General features: G+C 46.6%; 1 protein-coding gene across 2 annotated transcripts in view; it reads left to right on the plus strand.

Annotated features, from left to right (window-relative positions):
* The window catches only part of btbd9 (BTB (POZ) domain containing 9), a 537,933-nt gene that overhangs the window by 104,966 nt on the left and 412,911 nt on the right, over nt 1-20,056 (plus strand). For both annotated transcript variants that reach the window (XM_041188563.1, XM_041188562.1), the window contains exon 6: nt 11,594-11,713. In XM_041188563.1, the coding sequence (XP_041044497.1) occupies nt 11,594-11,713 (120 nt within the window). The remainder of the gene's footprint in view (nt 1-11,593; nt 11,714-20,056) is intronic.

Raw genomic sequence — 20,056 nt, forward strand, 5'->3', positions numbered from 1 at the left:
GGGTGTCAAGGGCACAGAATGTACTCTGGGTGGGGGACTTCAATGTCCATCACCAAGAGTGGCTCGGTAGCACCACTACTGACCGAGCTGGCCGAGTCCTAAAGGACATAGCTGCTAGACTGGGTCTGCAGCAGGTGGTGAGGGAACCAACAAGAGGGCAAAACATACTTGACCTCATCCTCACCAACCTGCCTGCTGCAGATGCATCTGTCCATGACAGTATCAGTAGGAGTGACCACCACACAGTCATTGTGGAGACAAAGTCCCACCTTCACATTGAGGATACCCTCCATCGTGTTGTGTGGCACTACCACTGTGCTAAATGGGATAGATTTCAAACAGATCTAGCAACTCAAGACTGGGCATCCATGAGGTGCTGTGGGCCATCAGCAGCAGCAGAATTGTACTCGGACACGATCTGTAACCTCATGGCCCGGCATATCACCCACTCTACCATTACCATCAAGCAAGGGGATCAACCCTGGTTCAATGAAGAGTGCAGGAGGGCATGCCAGGAGCAGCACCAGGCATCCCTAAAAATGGGCATAAGCAGCAAGAGATAGACAGAGCTAAGTGATCCCACCACCAACGGATCAGATCTAAGCTCTGCAGTCCTGCCACATCCAGTTGTGAATGGTGGTGGACAGTTAAACAACTCACTGGAGGAGGAGGCTCCACAAATATCCCCATCCTCAATGATGGAGGAGCCCAGCACATCAGTGCAAAAGATAAGGCTGAAGCATTTGCTACAATCTTCTGCCAGAACTGCTGAGTGGATGATCCATGTCAGCCTCCTCCAGAGGTCCCCAGCATCAAAAATGCCAGTTTCCAGCCAATTCGATTCAATCCACGTGATATCAAGAAACGGTTGAAGGCACTGGATACTGCAAAGGCTATGGGCCCTGACAATAATCCGGCAATAGTACTGAAGACTTGTGCTCCAGAACTTGCCACGCCCCTAGCCAAGCTGTTCCAGTACAGTGTTGTAGCTATGTGGAAAATTGCCCAGGTATGTCCTGTACACAAAAAGAAGGACAAACTCAACCCAGTCAATTACTGCCCCATAAGTCTACTCTCCATCATCAGTAAAGTTAAGGAAGGGGTCATCAACTGTGCTATCAAGTGGCACTTGCTTAGCAATAACCTGCTCACTGACACCCGGTTTGGGTTCCGCTAGGGCCACTCAACTCCTGACCTCAATCAGCCTTGGTTCAAACATGGACAAAAGAGCTGAACTCCCAAGGTGAGGTGAGAGTGACAGCCCTTGACATCAAGGCAGCATTTGACCGAGTGTGGCATCAAGGAGCCCGAGCAAAACTGGAGTTAATGGGAATCAGGGAGTAAACTCTCCGCTGGTTGGAGTCATACCTAGCACAAAGGAAGATAGTTGTGGTTGTTGGTGGTCAGTCATCTCAGCTCCAGGATATCACTGCAGGAGTTCCTCAGGGTAGTGTCCTCGGCCCAACCATCTTCAGCTGCTTCATAAATGACCTTCCTTCCATCTCAAGGTTGGAAGTGGGGATGTTCGCTGATGATTGCACAATGTTCAGTACCATTCACGACTCCTCATACTGAAGCAGTCCATGTCTAAATGCAGCGAGACCTGGACAATATCCAGGCTTGGGCTGACAAGTGGCAAGTAACATTCACACCACACAAGTGTCAGGCAATGACCATCTCCAACAAGAGAGAATCCAACCATTGCCCCTTGATGTTCAATGGCATTGCCATCACTGAATCCCCCACTATCAACACCCTGGTAGTTACCTTCGACCAGAAACTGAACTGGACTAGCCATATAAATACTGCGACTACAAGAGCAGGTCAGAGGCTAGGAATCCTGCGATGAGTAACTCACCTCCTGACTCCCCAGAGCCTGTCCACCATCTACAAGGCACAAGTCAGGAGTGTGATGGAATACTCCCCACTTGCCTGGATGAGTGCAGCTCCCACAACACTCAAGAAGCTGGACACCATCCAGGACAAAGCAGCCGCTTGATTGGCACCACATCCACAAACATTCACTCCCTCCACCACCGACACACAGTAGATGCACTGCAGGAATTCACTGAGGCTTTTTCGACAGCACCTTCCAAACCCACGACCACTACAATCTAGATGGACAAGGGCAACAGATAGATGGGAACACCACCACCTGGAAGTTCCCCCCCAAGTCACTCACCATCCTGACTTGGAAATATATCGCCGTTCCTTCACTGTCGCTGGGTCAAAATCCTGGAACTCCCTCCCTAACAGCACTGTGGGTGTATCTACACCACATGGACTGCAGCGGTTCAAGAAGGCAGCTCACCACCACCTTCTCAAGGGCAACTAGGGATGGGTTATAAATGCTGGGCCCAGCCAGCGAAGCCCACATCCCGTGAATGAATTAAAAAAAGCGTGAAAAAAAACTTCATTTCGGCCTGGAATGCACTGCCTGGAAGTGTGGTGGAGGCAGGTTCAGTCAAGGCATTCAAGAGGCCATTAGATGATTATTTGAATAGAAACAATGTGCAGGGGTATGGGGAAAAGGCAGGGCAATGGCACTAGGTCATAATGCTCATCTGGAGAGCTGGTGCAGACACAATGATGTTAATGGCCTCCTTCTACGCCTTTAAGATTGTGTGATTCTGGGGTGGAGATGGTGTGTTTGTGCATAATGGTAGAATTGAAAGGGTGGTTGTGAAGATGTGCAGGTGGAAATGGGAAGCACAGGAGGTGCACGAGAGAGAATGGGGAGAATTTAGCTATAGGTTGAGTTTGCTGGTGGAGAATTGCACAGTGCAAAGACTAAGAGAAAAATAATGAACCAAAAACAGAAAATGCTGGAAAAACTCAGCAGGTCTAACAGCGTCTGTGGATAGAAAAACAGAGTTAACGTTCAAGGCCGTATGACTCTTCTTCAGAGATAAAGAGAAGTAAAAATGTGATGAGATTTATTGTGTTTAAGCGGGGGTGGAGCTGGATAGAAGACCAGTGATAGGTGGAGGCAAAGGAGAGAGTGCCAGAGATGTCATGGACAAAAGGACAAAGGGGTGTTAATGCTAGTGGTTCTGGCTAAAGGAGGTGCTGATGGTGGTATTAAGGTCAGAAAGCAGAATATGGTAATAGCAGGACAAGGGTAAGCACTCTGGAAAGAACAACATCAACAAGTGACAGATGGCCCTAGTGGGGTGGAGGGAGGGGATGGTGGGGAAAAAAGATTGAAAATAGGATAAAAGTTGGGGATAAAACAATGAATAAAAATAAATGGATAAAAGATAAAAATTAAAAATGAAAATGAATATTGAAAAAAGGGTTGAGGATGGAGGAGAGAGTTCATGGTCTGAAGTTGTTGAACTCAATATTCAGTCCGGAAGGCTGTAAAGTGCCTAGTGGGAAGATGAGGTGCTGTTCCTCCAGTTTGTGTTGAGCTTCACTGGAACAATGCAGCAAGCCAAGGACGGACATGTGGGCATGAGAGCAGGGTGGAGTGTTGAAATGGCAAGCGACAGGGAGGTCTGGGTCATGCTTGCGGACAGACCGAAGGTGTTCTGCAAAGCGGTCACCCAGTCTGCGTTTGGTCTCTCCAATGTAGAGGAAACTGCATTGGGAGCAACAAATGCAGTAGACTAAATTGAGGGAAGTGCAAGTGAAGTGCTGCTTCACTTGAAAGGAGTGTTTGGGCCGTTGGACAATGAGGAGAGGGGAAGTAAAGGGGCAGGTGTTGCATCTTCTGCGGTTTCGTGGGAAGGTGCCGTGGGTGGGGGTTGAGGAGTAGGGGGTGATGGAGGAGTGGACCAGGGTGTCCCGGAGGGAACGGTCCCTGCGGAATGCCGCCAGGGGAGGTGAAGGGAAGATGTGTTTGGTGGTGGCATCATGCTGGAGTTGGTGGAAATGGTGGAGGATGATCCTTTGAATGTGGAGGCTGGTGGGGTGAAAAGTGAGGACAAGGGGGACCCTATCATGTTTCTGGGAGGGAGAGGAAGGTGTGAGGGCAGATGCACGGGAGATAGGCCGGACACGGTTGAGGGCCCTGTCAACTATCGTGGGTGGGAAACCTCGGTTAAGGAAGAAGGAAGACATCTCAGAAGTGCCATTTTGGAAAGTGGCATCATCGGAACAGATGCGACGGAGGCGAAGGAACTGAGAGAATGGGATGGAGTCCTTACAGGAAGCGGGGTGTGAAGAGCTGTAGTCGAGGTGGCTGTGGGAGTCGGTAGGCTTGTAATGGATATTGGTGGACTGTCTATCACCAGAAATTGAGACAGAGAGGTCAAGGAAGGGAAGGGAAGTGTCAGAGATGGACCATGTGAATGTGTTGGAGGGGTGGAAATTGTAAGCAAAATTGATACATTTTTCCAGGTCCAGATGAGAGCATGAAATGGCACTGAAATAGTTATCGCTGTACCGGAGAAAGAGTTGTGGGAGGGGACCTGAGTAGGACTGGAACAAGGAATGTTCCACACACCCCATAAAGAGACAGGCATAACTGGGGCCCATTCGGGTACCCATAACCACACCTTTTATTAGCTCTGAAGAAGAGTCATACGGACTTGAAACGTTAACTCTGTCTTTCTCTCCACAGATGCTGTCAGACCTGCTGAGTTTATCCAGAGTACAGAGATAGGAGGATAAGGCAGATGAATGTGTGGCTGGAAAGATGCTGCAGGAGGGAGGGACTTAGATTCCTGGGACACTGGGATTGGCTCTGGGGGAGATGGCACCTGTACAAGCTGGATGGGTTGCATCCGAACAGAGCTGGGAGTGAGTTCCTTGTGGGGCGTTTTGTTCGTGCTGTTGGGAGGGCTTTAAACTAACTCAGCAGGGGTGTGGGAACCATGAGAAAACATTAGAGAGGAATACCAGGGTGCACAAAATTCTAGGAGAGACAGATAACACTAGATTAGAGAATATTAAGTTAATAGGTAGTTTGGGTAAGGGAGAAAATAACAATATCTAAATCAGGGTTACTATGCATGTATGTGAATGTACGGAGTAAATAAGATTAAGGAGTTACAGGCGCAGATTGCCATGTGGAAATATGATGTTGTGGCGATAACAGAAACCTGGCTCAAGGAAGGGCTGAACTGGGTGTTAAATATTCCTGGGTACAAAGTGTTCAGAAGAGATAGGAAAGGAGGGAAAGGAGGAAGGGTAGCGATATTGGTTAAGGAGAGCATTGCAGTGCTGGAGAAAGAGGATGTCCCAGAGGGCTCAAGGACAGAGTCAATTTGGCTCTCGCTAAGGAACAAAATGGGTGCAATTACATTGCTCGGTGTAGTCTATAGACTGGCAAATAGTGAGAAGGGTGTAGAGGAACAAATCTGCAGGGAAATTACAGAGAGATACAGGCACCATAGAGTAGTTATAATGGGGGACTTTAATTACCCGAATGTAGACTGGGACAGTGGTAGTGTAAAGGGTGGAGAGGGGCAAAAGTTCCCAGATTGGGTTCAGGACAATTTTCTACAGCTGTATGTGTCCAATCCAACAAGAAAAGATGTACTGTTGGACCTGGTTTTTGGAAATGAGGTGGGCCAAGTAGATCAAGTGTCAGTGGGGGATCATTTAGGAGACAGTGATCATTGTATTGTACGTTTTAGGATGATGATAGAAAAGGATGATAGGCAATCCAGAGTAAAAATAATTAACTGGACGAGCCGACTTCAATGGGGCAAGAACAGAGCTGGGACAGATAGACTGGAACGAAAGATTGGCAGGAAAAACTGTAGCTGAACAATGGGCTACCTTCAAAAAAGAATTGATTCAGGCACATTCAAGGTATATTCCACCGAAATGGGAAGGTAGGACAAACAAATCCAGAGCTCCCTGGATGAGAAAGGAGATTGAAATTAAGATAAAGAAGAAAGAGTGCACTAATGACAGGTGTCAGGTAGAAAATGCAATTGAGAACCAAGAGGATTACAGAAGGTTCAGAGGAGAGGTGAAAAAGCATATCAGAGAAGCAAAGAGGGTTTTTTTTTCATTCGTTCATGGGATGTGGGTGTCGCTGGCCAGGCCAGCATTTATTACCCATCCCTAGTTGCCCTGGTTCAGAGGGCATTTAAGAGTCAACCACATTGCTATGGGTCTGGAGTCACGTGTAGGCCAGACCAGGTAAGGACGACATATTTCCTTCCCTAAAGGACATTAATGAACCTGATGGGTTCTTACGACAATTGACAATGGGTTCATGGACATCATTAGACTTTTAATTCCAGATTTTTATTGAATTCAAATTCCACCATCTGCTGTGGCAGGATTCGAACCCAGGCCCCCAGTGTATTACCACATTGAGCCATTTCTTGATATGTGAAGTGAATCAAATTGTCTGAAGACTGGTATCTTTGATGCTAGGGACCTCCAGAGGAGGCCGAGAGATGGATCACCCACACAGTACTTCTGGCTGAAGATTGTAGCAAATGCTTCAGCCTTATCTTTTGCACTGATGTGCTGGGCTCCTCCATCATTGAGGATGGGGATATTTGTGGAGCCTCCTCCTCCAGTGAGCTGTTTAATTGTCCACCACCATTCATGACTGGACGTGGCAGGACTGCAGAGCTTAGATCTGATCCGTTGGTGGTGGGATCACTTAGCTCTGTCTATTACTTGCTGCTTATGCTGTTTGGCATGCAAGTAGCCCTGTGTTATAGCTTCATCAGGTTGACACCTCGTTTTTGGGTAAGCCTGGTGCTGCTCGTGGCATGTCCTCCTACACTCTTCTTTGAACCAGGGTTGATCCCCTGGCTTGATGGTAATGGCTGACTTTGCCCTATTTTACCATGCACTTCCAAGTATTCTGAAATCTCATCCTTAATAATGGATTCTAAAATCTTACCAACAACCGAGGTCAGGCTAATCGGCCTGTAATTTCCCGTCTTTTGTCTCACTCCCTTCTTAAACAGGGGGGTTACGTTAGCGATTTTCCAGTCCTCTGGGACTCTCCCTGACTCTAGTGATTCCTGAGAGATCACCACTAACGTCTCCACTATCTCTTCAGCTATCGCCTTCAGAACTCTGGGGTGTAATCCAACTGGTCCAGGTGATATATCCACCTTCAGACCTTTCAGTTTTCCTATCACCTTCTCCTTGGTAATGGCCACCATACTCACCTCTGCCCCCCGACTCTCTTGAACTTTGGGGATGTCACTCGTGTCTTCCACTGTGAAGACTGACGCAAAGTACCTATTCAGTTCCTCCGCCATTTCTTCTACTACTACTACTTCTCCAGCGTCATTTTCCAGCAGCCCAATGTCCACTTTTGCCTCTCTCTTCCCCTTTATATATCTAAAAAATCTCTTGCAATCTTCTTTTATATTACTGGCTAGTTTACCCTCATATTTAATCTTCTCCCTCCTTATTTCTTTTTTAGTTGTCCTCTGTTGGTCTTTGTAGGCTTCCCAATCCCCCGGTTTCTCACTGCTCTTCGCCACATGGTATGCTTTCTCTTTAGATTTTATACTGTCCCTGACTTACCTTGTCAGCCATGGTTGCCTCGTCCTCCCTTTAGTATGCTTCTTCTTCCTAGGGATGAATTTTTGCTGTGTCTCCCAAATTACTCCCAGAAACTCCTGCCATTGCTGTTCCACTGTCCTTCCTGCTAGACTCATCTCCTGGCCAGCTCCTCCCTCATGCCCACTTTTCTGATGCCATGACACTTCATGGGGTCCAGAGTCAATGTTGAGGACTCCCAGGGCAACTCCCTCCTGACTGTATACCACTGTGCTGCCACCTCTGCTGGGTCTATCCTGTTGGTGGGACAAGACATACCCAGGAATGGGATTGGTGGTGTCTGGGACATTGTTTGTAGGATATGATTACAAGAGTATATCTCTATATATAGTTGTTTGGTAGTACAGAATTTGAGTATTGCTCAAAATAGACACATGTCAAAGTTTTTCATCATGCACCCATCAGGACAATTGGCAAGAATACCAAATGTAAAGGGAACAACAATTTATACTTCATGAGAAGAGAGTAGTGATTGGTTAGCATGTGGACTCTGATTGATAGAGATGTTGCCATGGAGAATGCACCAGTTAACTCTGATTGTTAACTCTTGGGCCAAGAACTTTCGGTCCTGGAAAGTGTCCATGGAATGGCAGGGTAGCTCAATAATTTGAGAAAGAGGTGAAGCTAGCTGCTTCACACTGCTACTAAGCAGTAACAACACAAGTGGTGTTCACCGCCAACAAGATACTGCTGTCAAATCAAAAAGATATTCTGCCTATCACGGAATACTTCTCATCAGTATTCACCAAAGAGAAGGACTTAGCGGTCGATTTATCTAAGGAAGAGTGTGTAGATAGCCTGGAACATGTAGAGATCAAAAAAAAGGTGTTAGGCGTCTTGAAGAATATTAAGGTGGATCTATCCCAGAGTACTGAGGGAGGCAAGGGAGGAGATTGCTGGGGCCTAGACAGAAATCTTTGTATCCTCACTGGCTACAGGTGAGGTCCCAGAGGACTGGGGAATGACCAATGTTGTTCCATTGTTTAAGAAGTGTAGCAGGGATAATCCAGGAAATTACAGGCCGGTGAGCCTTACGTCAGTGGTAGGGAAATTATTGGAGAAGATTCTTCATGACAGGATTTACTACCATTTGGAAGCAAATGGGTGTATTAGTGAGAGGCAGCATGGTTTTGTGAAGGGGAGGTCGTGTCTCACTAACTTGATCAAGTTTTTCGAGGAAGTGACAAAGATGATCGACGATGGAAGGGCAGTGGATGTTATCTGCATGGATTTCAGTAAGGCCTTTGACAAGGTCCCTCATGGCAGACTGGTACAGAAGGTAAAGTCACACGGGATCAGTGGTGAGCTGGTAAGATGGATACAGAATTGGCTTGATCATAGGAGAAAGAGGGTAGCAGTGGAAGGGTGCTTTTCTGAATGGAGAGCTGTGACTAGTGGAGTTCCACAGGGATCAGTGCTGGGACCTTTGCTGTTTATAGTATACCTAAATGATTTGGAGGAAAATGTAACTGGGCTAATTAGTAAGTTTGCAGATGATATTAAGGTTGGAGGAGTTGCAGAAAGTGAAGAGGATTGTCAAAGGATACAACAGGATATAGATCGGTTGGAGACTTGGGCGGAGAAATGGCAGATGGAGTTTAATGTGGAAAAATGTGAGGTAATGCATTTTGGAAGGTCTAATACAGGCAGGAATTATACAGTAAATGGCAGAACCCTTAAGTGCATCGACAGACAGAGGGATCTGGGTGTACAGGTCCACAGGTCACTGAAAGTGGCAACGCAGGTAGATAAGGTAGTCAGGAAGGTATATGGCATGCTTGCCTTCATTGGCTGGGGTACTGAGTATAAAAGCTGGGAAGTCATGCTGCAGCTGTATAGAACCTTGGTTAGGCCACACTTGGAATATTGCATGCAATTCTGGTCGCCACATTACCAGAAGGATATGGAGGCATTGGAGAGGGTGCAGAGGAGTTTACCAGGATGCTGCCTGGTCTGGAGGTTATTAGCTATGAGGAGAGGTTGGAGAAACTCGGATTGTTCTCACTAGAGCGATGGAGATTGAGGGACGACTTGATAGAAGTTTACAAAATTATGAGTGGCATGAACAGAGTAGATAGTCAGAAGCTTTTTCCCAGGGTGGAAGAGTCAATTACTAGGGGACATAGATTTAAGGTGAGAGGAGAAAACTATAGAGGAGATGTGCGGGGCAAGTTTTTTACGCATAGGGTAGTGAGTGTCTGGAATTTGCTACCAGAGGAGGTGGTGGAAGCAGGTACAATAGTGGTGTTTAAGAGACAGCTTGACAAATACATGTACAGGATGGGAATTGAGGGATACGGACCCTGGAAGTGCAAAATATTTTAGTTGATGGGCAATATGATTGTTGCAGGCTTGGAGGGCCGAAGGGCCTGTTCCTGTGCTGTACTTTTCTTTGTTCTCTTTGCTCTTGAAATGAGTGATGTGGTAGATACATTTTGGTTCTGGTGTGATGCCAGGTATCTAGGCTATACGTTCCAAAGGCTGGCAGATTGTATCAAACAATATGTCCCTTCGGCTATTCACAACAGGCATGGCACTGACAGTACCCAACTAGCCTGTGCTTGCAAAACTCCAAACAAAGTGTCCAATATTAGATATGTTTCTGCAATTGGACAGCACTGTGAAAGAATCCTGAGTTTGCTAAGAATTACGCTGATAACCAATTTATTGTCAATTGGGCTTGCAGTGTGGTTCACTTACACATGCTAATAGCTACATATATTAATATACAGAATAGACAGAAAGAACATGCACCTGTTTTAACTAAGTAAAATAGGCAACAGCCATTCTTTGTTTTTTTTAAAATTCTGTTTGTTCATGGGAATGTGGGCATCACTGGCTAGACCAGCATTTATTGCCCATCCCTAATTGCCCTTGAAAAGGCAGTGGTTCATTGATTCCCCAGGGCAATGCCTTGACCAGAGTCAACCTGCCTGCATTAAATTTAAACAAAGCTTGACAGTTAACTGTTAGTCATTACTTAACTGGTGCATTCGCAATGGCAACACATCGACCAATCAGTGTCCACTCTCTTCATGAGGTATAAATTATTGTTCCCTTTACACTTGATATTCTTGTGAATTGTCCTGATTAGTGCAAGATGAAAAGCTTTGACAAAGTGTGTCTTTTTATTCAAGTGTGACTATGTCAGGCTGTTGCTTGACTAGTCTGTGAGACAGCTCTCCCAATTTTGGCACAAGCCCCCAGAAGTTAGTAAGGAGGACTCTGCAGTGTCGACAGGACTGGGTTTGCTGTTATCATTTCTAGTGCCTAGGTTGATGCCAGGTGGTCCATCTGGTTTGATACCTGCATTAGCCTGGATTACTAGTCCAGTGACATTATCACGGTACCACAGCCTCTCCCTTGCTTAAAGAGATCATCAGCCGCCTATAGGATTCCTCTGCAGTGCCTTTGACTCTCCCGATCTGGACCCATAATGCAGCCTGTACTATTTCATCCATTGCTGGACCTGGTTGATGGGTGCCAGGTTGTGTCCACATGCTGATGGGTCTGCATATCACATGCAATTCACTACTACAGGAAGTAGTTGAGGCCAAAACATTGTATGCTTTCAAGAAGGAGTTAGATATAGCTGTAGGGGTGAAAGGGATCAAAGGGTATGGGGAGAAAGCGGGAGCAAGCTATTGAGTTGGATGATCAGCCATGATCATAATGAATGGCAGAGCAGACTCGAAGGGCTGAATGGCCTACTCTTGCTCCTAGTTTCTATGTTTCTATATCTCTGGGAGCCAAGGGCTAATGCTTTGGGGACATGGGTTCAAATTCCACCATGGCAGCTGGTGGAATTTAAATTTAATTCTAAAATCTGGAATTAGTCTAATGGTGTCCACGAAGCCATTGGCAATTGTCACATTCGGGAAGGAAATCTGCTATCCTGACCTGGTCTGGCCTACACATGACTCCAGACCCACAGCAAAGGGGCTGACTCTTAAGTGTTCTCTGAAATGGCTGAGCAAGCCACTCAGTTGTATCAAACCACTATGAAGTCTAAAAGGAATGAAACCAGACGGACCACCCGGCATTGACCTAGTGTAATCTGCACCTTATAGAGAAGCTGATTCTCCTCTTCTTTTACCAGGTCATATTCATACTACATTGAAGTGTCGATGGATGAGCTAGATTGGATTCGGATCATCGATCATTCCAACTACCTGTGTCGCTCCTGGCAGAACCTATTCTTCACTCCCCGTGTCTGCAGGTGAGTGCAGTTAAAGGGCTGTTTACACTCTAGGTGCCATGTAGGACTTCTGGTCGAGAGTGGCTGGTATGTTCACTTGTTGCGGCCTATTCACACAGGAATCAGGTGAGTATTCCTAGTGTGGGAGTAGAGTCTGCTTTTCCACTTTGATTTTATCTCATAAGCCTCCACCTAGCTGGAACTCCTGCTCCCAAGAGGGAGGCATTCTCTTCAGGTTTGTTTCTGTGATGAACTGTTATTAGGACCTTATGCATGACAGCAGAGCATAAACTCAGTCTAGTGAGTGGAGGAAATATTAAGCAGCTGATCCTGCCAAATGGACTAATGCCAAGTTGCAAGCTTGGTTAATTGTTAGCGGGCACCATTACAAATTCTGGAGGTCAGAGTTCAAGCTGCATTCCATGATTTGAGCAAGTCTTGTAAGTTGAGGGTAGGTGGATAATCTAAATGTGGCCGATTGTTTAATTGAGATTGTCAGTGCAGAACGAACAAGCCTGAAGCAAGATCAGCTTGAAAGGAAAATTCTCTGTCAGCTAAGGATCTGGCTGGTACTGACGGCCAGATAGAAAGCTAATGTGGGAATAAATCCCACGAAAAGATGCTGTCAGGCTATGTCCTATACTGTTAATGAGCATAAATGCAAGTTGAGATGGCTTCTTATTGCAGTGAATATGATGGCGTGTTGAACATTGAGGACAATGACAGGTCACTCGCAGATAGTTGGGGTTGGATCTAATGCAGTTTGTAGATGTCAAACAGCAAGTTTTCAATGAGCCAGAACTTCCTGCAGCTAAACAGCCACCTGCATTGCACCCCTCTAACCTCTGACCCCTGACAGCCACATTGAGTGAATGTATCTTTACTGCATTGACCTGATAATTGACATTGACCCCTGGTAGAGGGTGATGGAGAGTCACATTATCGTGTCCCAGTGTAAACAGGCCAGTGTAGATATGTCAGCCTGAAATATTTCTGCTAAAATACTCTGAGCTGTACAGCACTGGAGGATAGTTTGGCCAGGTGCCTTTTTCTGGTCATCTGAAAACAGTCCCCTTTAGACAAAGATTGTAAGTAACTTATTCCCACCAGTATTCCGAAAGGCGGGAAGCCTCACTGTTGCTTGACAATTGCTTTCTGTGAAAGCTGTTACTGAAGCTCCCACTTAAATGCTGCCGGTTCCTCTCCAGGGATATGCCACTTGTTTTGAAGTCCTTGCTCAGTAAAAAGATGCAGAAATTGCACAAATAAATTTGGATTTTACTCACTCAAATGTTAAATGAGCTCTATGGCTATATTACCGGATCTTTTCTGCCAAGCAGTTCAATTAATTGTCAGTCTGATATGCTGCAGGGTTTGTGAACTGCAAGACTACACAATTTACTGCAGGATGCCTTCACCCTTGAGAACTCATTATATACAGCAATGTCACTTGCTACCTCTCATATGCTGCTGAAATCAGGCCATTAACTGTCAGTTAAAGATAGCTCATCTTGCTCCTACCAGCACCTCACAGTATTACTTCCCCCTCCTCCTACCTATTTCTCTCCCAATCTCTCCCCCTCTCTTTCTCTCTAAACCCTTGCCTCTCCCCTTGTCTTTCTCTGACTCTGCCTGAATCAGAATCTCCCCTGCTCACACTGACCTTATCAACCTGAAGTGCAGACAACCTATCTAATACCACCTCCTTATCAGATTAAACCCTTCAAGTGTCTGAATTACCTCCCTTTCACCATGACCTGGGTAGCATCTTTGCCCTCGGTAAAGATAGATGCAAAGTATTCATTTAATACCTCAGCTTTGCCCCCGCCTCCATGAGCCAAGCCCCTTTTTTGTCCCTAATCAGCCCTACTCCTCCTTTTTCCACCTTTTTACTATTTATATAGAAACATAGAAACTAGGAGCAGGAGTAGGCCATTTGGCCCTTCGAGCCTGCTCCGCCATCTCTTATGTGGACTTTGTCAGAAGCCTTCTGAAAGCCCAAATAAACCACATTCACTGGCTCCTCCTCATCAACTCTACTAGTTACATTCTTAAAAATTCTAGTATATTTATCAAGCATGATTTCCCTTTCGTAAATCCATAACAAAAACAGAATTACCTGGAAAAACTCAGCAGGTCTGGCAGCATCGGCAGAGAAGAAAAGAGTTGACGTTTCGAGTCCTCATGACCCTTCCACAGAACTAGGTGAATCCAAGGAAGGGGTGAAATATAAGCTGGTTTAAGGTGTGCGTGTGTGTGTGTGTGTGTGTGTGTGTGTGTGTGTGTGTGTGTGTGTGTGTGTGTGTGTGTGTGTGTGTGTGTGTGTGTGTGTGTGTGTGTGTGTGTGTGTGTGTGTTTGGGGGGGGGGGTGGGTGGGTTGGATGGGCGTAGAGAAGTTGGGGGGGGGTGTGGTTGTAGGGACAAGCAAGCAGTGATAGAAGCAAAAACAGAATTACCTGGAAAAACTCAGCAGGTCTGGCAGCATCGGCGGAGAAGAAAAGAGTTGACGTTTCGAGTCCTCATGACCCTTCAACAGAACTTGCTGTAGTCGAGATAGCTGTGGGAGTCGGTGGGTTTGTAATGGATATTGGTGGACAGTCTATCACCAGAGATTGAGACAGAGAGGTCAAGGAAGGGAAGGGAAGGGAATTGTCAGAGATGGACCACGTGAAAATGATGGAGGGGTGGAGATTGGAAGCAAAATTAATAAATTTTTCCAAGTCCTGACGAGAGCATGAAGCGGCACCGAAGTAATCATCGATGTACTGGAGAAAGAGTTGTGGAAGGGGGCCGGAGTAGGACTGCAACAAGGAATGTTCCACATACCCCATAAAGAGACAGGCATAGCTGGGGCCCATGCGAGTACCCATAGCCACACCTTTTATTTGGAGGAAGTGAGAGGAGTTGAAGGAGAAATTGTTCAGCGTGAGAACAAGTTCAGCCAGACGGAGGAGAGTAGTGGTGGATGGGGATTGTTCAGGCCTCTGTTCGAGGAAGAAGCTAAGGGCCCTCAGACCATCCTGGTGGGGGATGGAGGTGTAGAGGGATTGGACGTCCATGGTGAAGAGGAAGCGGTAGGGGCCAGGGAACTGGAAATTGTTGATGTGACGTAAGGTGTCAGAGGAATCACGGATGTAGGTGGGAAGGGACTGGACAAGGAGAGAGAGAAGGGAGTCAAGATAACGAGAAATGAGTTCTGTGGGGCAGGAGCAAGCTGAGACGATCGGTCTACCGGGACAGTTCTGTTTGTGGATTTTGGGTAGGAGATAGAAGCGGGCCGTCCGAGGTTGGGCGACTATCAGGTTGGAAGCTGTGGGAGGGAGATCCCCAGAGGAGATGAGGTCAGTGACAGTCCTGGAAACAGTGGCTTGATGTTCAGTGGTGGGGTCATGGTCCAGGGAGAGGTAGGAGGAAGTGTCTGCGAGTTGACGCTCAGCCTCCGCGAGGTAGAGGTCAGTGCGCCAGACAACAACAGCACCACCCTTGTCAGCGGGTTTGATGACAATGTCAGGGTTGGACCTGAGAGAATGGAGTGCAGTAAGTTCAGAGAGAGACAGGTTAGAATGGGTGAGAGGAGCAGAGAAATTGAGACGACTAATGTCGCGCCGACAGTTCTCAATGAAAAGATCGAGAGAAGGTAAGAATCCAGAGGGAGGGGTCCAGGTGGAGGGAGAATATTGGAGATGGGTAAAAGGATCCGTTGAACTGGGAGAGGACTCCTGCCCAAAGAAGTGAGCCCGGAGACGAAGACGGCGGAAGAAGAGTTCAGTATCATGCCGAGCCCGAAATTCATTGAGGTGAGGGCGTAAGGGTATGAAACTAAGTCCTTTGCTGAGCACTGAACGTTCAGCATCGGAGAGGGGAAGGTCAGGGGGTATAGTGAATACACGGCTGGGGCTGGGATTGGAAGATGGGGTGGGGACGGAGGGACAGGCAGGGGTGGAGGGTCCTAGATGGGTGTTGGTGTCGATGAGTTGTTGGAGCTTGCGTTCCTTAGCACTTGAGAGAAAGAGAAAAAGTTTCTTGCTGAGGCGTCGGATGAGCCGAAGGATAAAATGAAACTGGGGGCACGCGCAGCTTTGAAAAAGGGTACGGCGGTGCTGCTGGAGGGAGAGGTCGAGTGTGTTCATATGGCGGCGCATGGCACTGAGTGTGGATTTCAGAATGTGACGGGAACAGCAGTCCGAGAAACATTTTATGTCCCGGAGATACCTGTAATCCTGGGTGGGTTCGAAACATGAGGGGTGGAATTTCAGTTGAAATCCACGTGGGGTAAGTCGGAGACGGAGACAGTCACTGAGAAAGGAGATATGGCTGTGAAAGCGGGTTTTAGTAAACACCTTGTCAAACACTAGGAGGGAAATGGAAAGCAATGAAGGTGAACAAGGCAACAGAGAGATACGGAAATCTTGTCGCAGAGAGGAACAGAACTTCTTCAAGGAGGTAGGCATTTCTTGAAGAGCAGTGGCAGTCAATTAAACACAGAGATAAAAACAAAAAAACTGCGGATGCTGGAAATCCAAAACAAAAACAGAATTACCTGGAAAAACTCAGCAGGTCTGGCAGCATCGGCGGAGAAGAAAAGAGTTGACGTTTCGAGTCCTCATGACCCTTCAACAGAACTTGCCTTCAACTGTTCCCTTCAACAGTGATAGAAGCAGATCATCAAAAGATGTCACAGACGGCAGAACAAAAGAACACATAGGTGTTAAAGTTGGTGATATTATCTAAACGAATGTGCTAATTAAGAATGGATGGTAGGGCACTCAAGGTATAGCTCTAGTGGGGGTGGGGGGAGCATAAAAGATTTAAAAATATTTTAAAATAATGGAAATAGGAACCATGCTGACTCTGTCCGATTCTGCCACTGTTTTCCAAGCGCACAGCTACTAAATCTTTTATAATGGACTCTAGAATTTTCCCCACTACCGATGTCAGGCTGACTGGTCTATAATTCCCTGTTTTCTCTCTACCTCCCTTTTTAAATAGTGGGGTTACATGAGCTACCCTCCAATCTGTAGGAACTGGTCCAGAGTCTATAGAATCTCAGAAGATGACCACCAATGCATCCACTATTTCTAGGGCCACTTCCCTGGGATGTAGATTATCAGGCTCTAGGGATTTATCGGCCTTCAATCCCATCAATTTCCCCAGCACCATTTCCCTACTAATACTGATTTCTTTCAGTTCCTCCCTCTCGCTAAATCCTGTGTTCCCCAACATTTCTGGTATGTTATTTGTGTCCTCCTTTGTGAAGACAGAACCAAAGTATGTATTTAGTTGGTCGGCCATTTCTTTGTTCCCCATTATAAATTCCCCTGTTTCTGACTGTAAGGGACCTATATTTGTCTTCACCAATCCTTTTCTCTTCACATACCGATAGAAACTTTTACAGTCAGTTTTTATGTTCCCCGCAAGCTTACTCTCGTACTCTATTTTCCCCTTCTTAATCAATCCCTTGGTCCTCCTTTGCTGAATGCTAAACTGTTCCCAATCCTCAGGTCTGTTGTTTTTTTCTGGCCAGTTTGTGTGCCTCTTCCTTGCATCTAACACTATCTCTAATTTCCCTTGTAGGCCATGGTTTGGCCACCTTTCCTGTTTTACTTTTGCACAGACAGGAATAAACAATTGTTGCTGTTCACCCATTTGCGCTTTGAATGTTTGCCATTCCCTATCCACCATCATCCCTTTAAGTAATGTTTCCCAATCCATCATAGCCAACTCGCACCTCATACCATCGTAGTTTCCTTTATTAAGATTCAGGACTCTAGTCTCAGTATCAACTATGTCACTCTCCATCTTGATGAAGAATTCTATCATAATATGGTCGCTCATCCCCAAGGGGCCTCGCACAACTAGATTACCGATTATTCCTTTCTCATTACACAATACCCAGTCTAGGATGGCCTGTTCTCTCGTTGGTTCCTCAACATATTGGTCCAGAAAACCATCCCGTATACACTCCAGGAATTCCTCCTCTATGGTATTGTTACTAATTTGATTTGCCCAATCTATATGCAGATTAGAGTCACCCATAATTACAGATGTTCCATTATTACGTGTCTCTAATTTCCTGTTTAATGCCATTCCCAACATCACCATTACAGTTTGGGGGTTTATATACAACCCCCACTAGTGTTTCTCAGCTCTACCCATACAGATTCCACATCGTCGGATCTCATATCTTTCCTCACTATTGCGTTAATTTCCTCTTTAACCAGCAGTGCAACTCCAGCGTCTTTTCCTTTTTGTCTATGCCTATGGAAGACTTTTGGACCCCCTTTTATGTTAGCTACCAGTCTCTTTCAACACGCTCGCTTTGCTTTTCTTAGACTCACAGAGGAGGTGAAAAAGCTACCTCCCTCTACCTCCCTCTACCTCCCTCTATCTCACTCTACCTCCCTCTATCTTCCTCTCCCCCCACCCACCCCTCCGTGTAAGTCTATCTCTGATTCTGTCAGGTCTGGCAGCATTATTGGAGACAGAAACAGAGTTAACGTTTCAAGTCCACGTGACTCTTCAGTCTTTAACTCTGAAGAAGAGTCATATGGACTCGAAACATTAACTCGTTCTCTCGCCACAGCTGCTGTCAGACCTGCTGAGTTTTACCAGCAGTTTCTGTTTTTATTTCAGGTTTCCAGCATCTGCAATATTTTGCTTTCATCTGCATCGATCTCTCTCTCTGCCTTTCTCTTTCCCTCTCTCTCTCTACCTTTCACTCTCTCTCTGCCTTTCACTCTCTCTCTCTGCCTTTCTCTCTCTCTCTCTGCCTTTCTCTCTCTCTCTCTCTCTCTCTGCCTTTCTCTCTCTCTCTCCCTGCTTTTCTCTCTCTCTGCCTTTCTCTCTCTCTCTCTCTGCCTTTCTCTCTCTCTCTCTCTGCCTTTCTCTCTCTCTCTCTCTGCCTTTCTCTCTCTCTCTCTCTGCCTTTCTCTCTCTCTCTCTGCCTTTCTCTCTCTCTCTCTCTCTCTCTCTCTCTGCCTTTCTCTCTCTCTCTCTCTGCCTTTCTCTCTCTCTGCCTTTCTCTCTCTCTCTGCCTTTCTCTCTCTCTCTCTCTCTGCCTTTCTCTCTCTCTCTCTCTCTGCCTTTCTCTCTCTCTCTCTCTCTCTGCCTTTCTCTCGCTCTCTCTCTCTCTCTGCCTTTCTCTCTTTCTCTCTGCCTTTCTCTCTCTCTCTCTCTGCCTTTCTCTCTCTCTGCCTTTCTCTCTCTCTCTCTCTCTCTGCCTTTCTCTCTCTCTCTCTCTCTCTGCCTTTCTCTCTCTCTCTCTCTCTCTCTCTGCCTTTCTCTCTCTCTCTCTCTGCCTTTCTCTTTCTCTCTCTCTCTCTCTGCCTTTCTCTCTCTCTCTCTCTCTCTCTGCCTTTCTCTCTCTCTCTCTCTGCCTTTCTTTCTCTCTCTCTGCCTTTCTCTCTCTCTCTCTCTGCCTTTCTCTCTCTCTCTCTGCCTTTCTCTCTCTCTCTCTCTGCCTTTCTCTCTCTGCCTTTCTCTCTCTCTCTCTCTCTCTGCCTTTCTCTCTCTCTCTGCCTTTCTCTCTCTCTCTCTCTCTGCCTTTCTCTCTCTCTGCCTTTCTCCCTCTCTCTCTCTGCCTTTCTCTCTCTCTCTCTCTGCCTTTCTCTCTCTCTCTCTCTCTGCCTTTCTCTCTCTCTCTGCCTTTCTCTCTCTCTCTCTCTCTGCCTTTCTCTCTCTCTGCCTTTCTCCCTCTCTCTCTCTGCCTTTCTCTCTCTCTCTCTCTGCCTTTCTCTCTCTCTCTCTCTCTCTCTCTCTCTCTCTGCCTTTCTCTCTCTCTGCCCCTCTCTCTCTCTCTCTCTCTGCCTTTCTCTCTCTCTGCCTCTCTCTCTCTCTGCCTTTCTCTCTCTCTCTCTGCCTTTCTCTCTCTCTCTCTCTCTGCCTTTCTCTCTCTCTCTCTCTCTGCCTTTCTCTCTCTCTCTCTCTTTCTCTCTCTGCCTTTCTCTCTCTCTCTCTCTGCCTTTCTCTCTCTCTCTCTGCCTTTCTCTCTCTCTCTCTCTGCCTTTCTCTCTCTCTGTGCCTTTCTCTCTCTCTGCCTTTCTCTCTCTCTCTCTCTCTCTCTGCCTTTCTCTCTCTCTCTCTGCCTTTCTCTCTCTCTCTCTCTGCCTTTCTCTCTTTCTCTCTGCCTTTCTCTCTCTCTCTCTCTGCCTTTCTCTCTTTCTCTCTGCCTTTATCTCTCTCTCTCTGCCTTTCTCTCTCTCTCTGCCTTTCTCTCTTTCTCTCTGCCTTTCTCTCTCTCTCTCTCTCTGCCTTTCTCTCTTTCTCTCTGCCTTTCTCTCTCTCTCTCTGCCTTTCTCTCTCTCTCGGCCTTTCTTTCTCTCTGCCTTTCTCTCTCGCTCTCTCTGCCTTTCTCTCTCTCTCTGC

The sequence above is a fragment of the Carcharodon carcharias genome, chromosome 5, assembly GCF_017639515.1.
Source record: "Carcharodon carcharias isolate sCarCar2 chromosome 5, sCarCar2.pri, whole genome shotgun sequence".
In the NCBI taxonomy this organism is placed as follows: Eukaryota; Metazoa; Chordata; class Chondrichthyes; order Lamniformes; family Lamnidae; genus Carcharodon; species Carcharodon carcharias.